The sequence below is a fragment of the Malurus melanocephalus genome, unplaced genomic scaffold (genome assembly GCF_030028575.1).
Source record: "Malurus melanocephalus ecotype Western Australia unplaced genomic scaffold, MMel_1.1 scaffold_310, whole genome shotgun sequence".
NCBI classification, from domain to species: domain Eukaryota; kingdom Metazoa; phylum Chordata; class Aves; order Passeriformes; family Maluridae; genus Malurus; species Malurus melanocephalus.
The window spans coordinates 800,735-805,615 of record NW_026623542.1 but is presented as its reverse complement, the minus strand read 5'-3'; the positions used below and the strand labels follow the sequence as shown (position 1 = coordinate 805,615).

General features: G+C 54.5%; 1 protein-coding gene across 1 annotated transcript in view; it reads right to left on the bottom strand.

Moving 5' to 3' along the window:
* RAB3IL1 (RAB3A interacting protein like 1) overlaps positions 1–4,529 on the bottom strand; it is an 11,088-nt gene extending 6,559 nt beyond the window's left edge. Inside the window, exons 1-3 of the mRNA XM_057377350.1 lie at positions 4,285–4,529; positions 989–1,223; positions 469–603 (exon numbers count right to left, since the gene is read on the bottom strand). Of these exons, the coding sequence (XP_057233333.1) occupies positions 469–603; positions 989–1,223; positions 4,285–4,529 (615 nt within the window). The remainder of the gene's footprint in view (positions 1–468; positions 604–988; positions 1,224–4,284) is intronic.
* Between the last annotated feature and the right edge of the window lie 352 nt (positions 4,530–4,881).

Genomic DNA, 4,881 nt, shown 5'->3' with positions numbered 1-4,881 from the left:
AAAAAAAAAAAAAACAAAAAAACACAAAACAAAAGCAACAACCAACAGGCCTTCTGGACACTCACTGGAGCAGAGGGATGAGGATATCCAGCATGTTCCCACCCCCAGCAGGGGATGGGATGAGCCAGGGAATCATCTCTATTACACAGCAGCTGCCCAGACTATAGAGCAGGAACGGAGAGGGACAGRGAGAGGGACWGGGAGAGGGACAGGGAGAGGGACTGGGAGCTTGGCTCCAGCTCCTGGCATTCCCAGACTCTGCCACCATAACTCCTGTGCTCTTTATGCCACCCCACAGCTGCTAGAAGGGCAAAGAAATCCAGATAAAGGCTGCCCAGGAGCCCAGCTCTGCAGCACTGCCCAGCTCTGCTTCTCCAAGCGGGAAAGAACAACAGGGGAGAGGAGGAAGCTGTGGGAGGAGACGCTGGAAATCCAGGGAAAGCTGTCTTAAAGGAGCTGGATGTGAGCTTGGCTTAAGAAATGAAGGGAAAAGGAAGAGGGTGGTACCTCGAACAGGCTGGCTGTTAACTCCTCCAGCTCCTGCTCCAGCTGCTCCCTGACTTTGGACAATCTCTCACATTCTTTGTCCTTGAGCTTCAGCTCCTGTTGAGGAAATGGAGAGGGACAGGAGTGCTGATGCCCAGCCCCAGCCTGTCAATCCCAGCCCTTCCTCCCCACCACAGCACAGATCCCTGACCCAGGATTCCTGTCACTAAACTCCATGTCACCAAAGGCACCTCTCCCAAAGCTGCAGCAGGATTTTCAGGCTGGAATTGCTCATTTGTCATCAGCAAGGAGGCACTGCCTCAAGCTGCTTCCTGCAGCAAGTTTCCAGGACTTCCTGGATGCTGTCCTGCTCCAAAGCACCTCAGCTCCATCTCTCTCTTCCTCTGCCTGCTCCAGACTCCCAGACCACCTCTAGGAAAACTCCCCCATTCTCCAATCMGTGCTGCCATCCCCAGGAGCTCCCACAAACCCTGGGCTTTACCTTCTGTGCCTTGTGTAGCTCATCTCTGAGGAACTCGGAGCCCTTTTCCCGGATCTCCACCGAGGAGCTGCGCAGCCGGGACACGTTGAGCTGCTCTGTGGACTGGGGCTCACCCACRCCTCCAGCATCCTGGCATCCACTCTCTGCCTCCTCCTTGTCACCTTTGGATGGCATCAGGGCYTTCCAGTGTCCCACAGCGGGTGGGTTCTGGCTCTCCTCCTCCAAACTGACCTGGCTGGGGGGGTAAGGGACAGGGAAAATGAATGGTGGGGTGAACCAGAGCCTTCCCCCAACACTCACAGYCCCAGCTCCAGGCACTGGRAATGAGGCAGAGAGGGTGATGASGCAGAATTTGGGCAGCAACAGCRGCACCAGTTCCTTTGCCCTGCCTATGGAAGTGCCTTTGGCACCCTTTTGGCATGGTGTCCTTATTAACTCAGGATAARGCAGGAGAACTAAGGACAGCTCCCCCAGGGATCCCAATGTCACCTGCTGTCTGAGAGAAACACCCTGAGGGTGGCTTTTTAGGATTCTGGGATACACCAGGAGACCAAAGGTCAGATGTCCTTACTGAAGCAGCAAAAAAAGGAATACAGCTTTCCCATTCCTAATGTACAGATCCCATCCTCTCTGTTGCCAATCCAGCCTTTCTCTACTCTCTGCACCTGCTTCAGAGGGAAAAGATCTATTTTATCTCTATTCTTTGTCACCCTATTTTAAACCTATTTTAACCTATTTTCCACTCATTTCCCACCGAAATCCTCCACAGAGCTGTCTGAATCAGTGTGTTTTCCCCGAGCTGAGTCAAAGCCTYATTTTTCAGTTTCAGTGACCAGCAAGCAGAGGTGTCCTAGAAAGAAGAAACCAGAAGAGTCACTCAGTCACTGTTTGCATTTATCCTGTTTGCATTAATCCCCTTCCTCACTGAATTCTCCCCATGGAATCACCTCCATCTGAAGGCAGGGGGAGTGTATCCATCCCCACGTGGAAGTTTTCTCTCCTGCCCAGACACAGACMCTGCCCTGCAGATTAACCTGCTGCTGCTTATCTCTGGCTCACAAGCCCGGGCTGAGCCCTTCTCTTTGTGCACCTCCTCCCACACTCCTCCTCACCACTGCTCCTTGCCCACCACCACATTGGAGAACCCTTGGATGAAATCACACCAGAAAAGAGCAAGGAAATCAGAGAACAGAGGATAAAACTGATAAATAAAAGAAGAAGCAATGAAAAGGGATGTTTCACCAGCCTACTGATGCTAATGCCCCAAGTCCAACCCACAGGAAGGAAAAAAAGTTGTCATTTTATGACTTGYAAATTCTCAGATGAAAGTTGCCTTGGGAGACAGAGGCAGCTAAATTAGCTCAGTTACCACAGAAAAATGTGTGAAGAACTGTCTGAACCTCTGGAAGAAATCACACCAGAAAGGAGCAAAGAAGGATAAAAGAATAAATAAAACAAGAAGAAGGGAAAAGGGACATTTCACCAGTCTACTGATACAATGCACCCAATCCAACCCACAGGAAGAGAAAAAATGTTATTTTATGACTCCCAAATTCTCAGATGAAAGTTGCCTCGGGAGACAGATATTTCAGTGTATTTCCACACACCACAGAAGAAAACTGGAGGACATGAAGGAATTAAACAGTCCCACCCACACWCTGTAATGCCAAAAACATATCCTGGAAAAGCATCTATGATGGAATAGCTCATTCTCCACGCTGTGCAAACAGAATCCCTGTGGAAGCCTTGGCTGTGCTGGATTCTGCTCAGTGTCCAAGTGGGGCTCTGAAATCCAACCCCAGAGACCAAAGGACCACTACAAACACTCTTCTCTCTTGCTGACTGGTGTAGCTGTCTTTCCAGGAAAAATGCATCATATCCTAAAAGTCACATCCTGACACAAAGAAATGCAAACCTTCACAAAAAAAAAAAAAAAAAAAAAAAAAAAAAAAAAAAAAAAAAAAAAAAAAAAAAAAAAAAAAAAAAAAAAATCCCAACACCCCACAACCTTCTAAAGCTGGTTTCTGTAGAAAAAGCAAAAAAATGTGCAGGATCTGCACTTTTTCCAGCGGGCCCCACATGTTTCCTGCCGTGCTGATCCGACGGGGTTGTTTCCCGTACGAGCAGCCCGTGGCTCTCTCCAGGTTAAACTCTCACCCTCGGGTTTGGGAGCAGAGCCTGACTTCTCCATCCCCACCAGGAGAGATGCCTGACCTGCAYCACCGCGGGCTGGCATCAGTCCAAAGCTGCTCATCATCCCTCAAAAGCTTTGGGAAAGCATCTGATGGTGGTTTATTACATTGTTATTATAGCAGGACACACATCGGTTTCTTCTTTTTGTCTCGGCAGCGAAACGCCGTGTGCCATATGTGGGGATGCTGCTGCCTCCTTATTCCATCTCCTCCCATAGCTTCCACAGAACTTCTTCCCAGGGAGGGTGGTGGAACGGATTCCCCCGAGGAGCTGTGGCTGCCCCATCCCTGGAAATGTCCGAGTTTGGAGCAACCCGGTCTAGCCGGAGATATCCCTGCCCGTGGACAGGACAACACGAACTTTAAGACCCCTTTCCAACACAAACCATTCCAGGATCCTATGGAGACACACAAAACGCCGCTCCTCCCCCGTCACCTACCCCCGCAACATCGCTGGGTCCCGCCGGTGCTGCCGCTGCTGCTCACGGCGGAGGAGCGCCCGCCACCCCCATGCCCGGGGGACGAGCCGGAGCCGGGCCCGGACGAGAAACCGCGGAGAAAGCCGGAGGAGAGGCAATGGGAGCGGGAGCTGTGCCCGGAGGAGCCGGAGCAGGAGCCGGGCCCGGACCAGAAACCGCGGAGAAAGCCGGAGGAGCCGCAGTGGGAGCGGGAGCCGTGCCCGGAGGAGCCGGAGCAGGAGCCGAGCCCGGAGGACTCAGAAGCGGAGCCGCAGCGGTTCCGTGCCCGGAGGAGCAAGAACCGGATCCGCTCCCGGAGGAGCAAGAACCGGAGCCAAGCCCGGAGGATTCAGAAGCGGAGCCGTTCCCGGAGAAGCAAGAACCGGATCCCTGCCCGGAGGAGCAAGAAGCGGCTCCCTGCCCGGAGGAGCACGAACCGGAGCCGTTCCCGGAGGAGCAAGAAGCGGCTCCGTTCCCGGAGGATCCGGAGCGATCCCGAGCAGCCCCGGCCCCGCTCCCCACGTGATGCCGTTGCGGCTGCGCCCTGAGCGCCGCCGGGGCCCCGGAGGGGTCGCTCGGCRAACGGCGGCGGGGATTGAACGGGCTGGAGCCGGGAATTAGTGCGCTTTGTCACCCATCAACTCACCGCGGGACGATGAGGGGTTGAAAGGAAATGTGCCAGAGCCGTCGCTCCGCTCCGCTCTTCGTCCCCGGATCGCAATCGTTCCCGGCGTCTTTCGCCTCCCTCCCGACAGCGGGATGGGGAATGGGGGCTGCTGGCTCTGCTCCTTCTTCCTCAAGAGCAGGATGCCTCACACTCCGCCCCTGCTCCAGCGCGGGGTTCCTCCCACGCCAGAAGCCTTCCAGGAACATCTCCAGCCAGTTCTTCATGGGCTGCCCCAGCCTGGGTCCCTTCCATAGGGTCAGTCCTTCAGGAACAGGCAGCCCCAATCCGGGTCCCTTCCATAGGGTCAGTCCTTCAGGAACAGGCAGCCCCAACCCGGGTCCCTTCCACAGGGTCAGTCCTTCAGGAACAGGCACCTCCAGCCCATGCTCCTCTCTCCACATGTCCTGCCAGGACCTGCTCCAGCCCAGGCTCTTCTCTCACATGTCCTGCCAGGACCCTGCTCCAGCCCAGGCTCCTCTCTCACATGTCCTGCCAGGACCCTGCTCCAGCCCATGCTCCTCTCTCCACATGTCCTGCCAGGACCCTGCTCCAGCCCATGCTCCTCTCTCCACATGT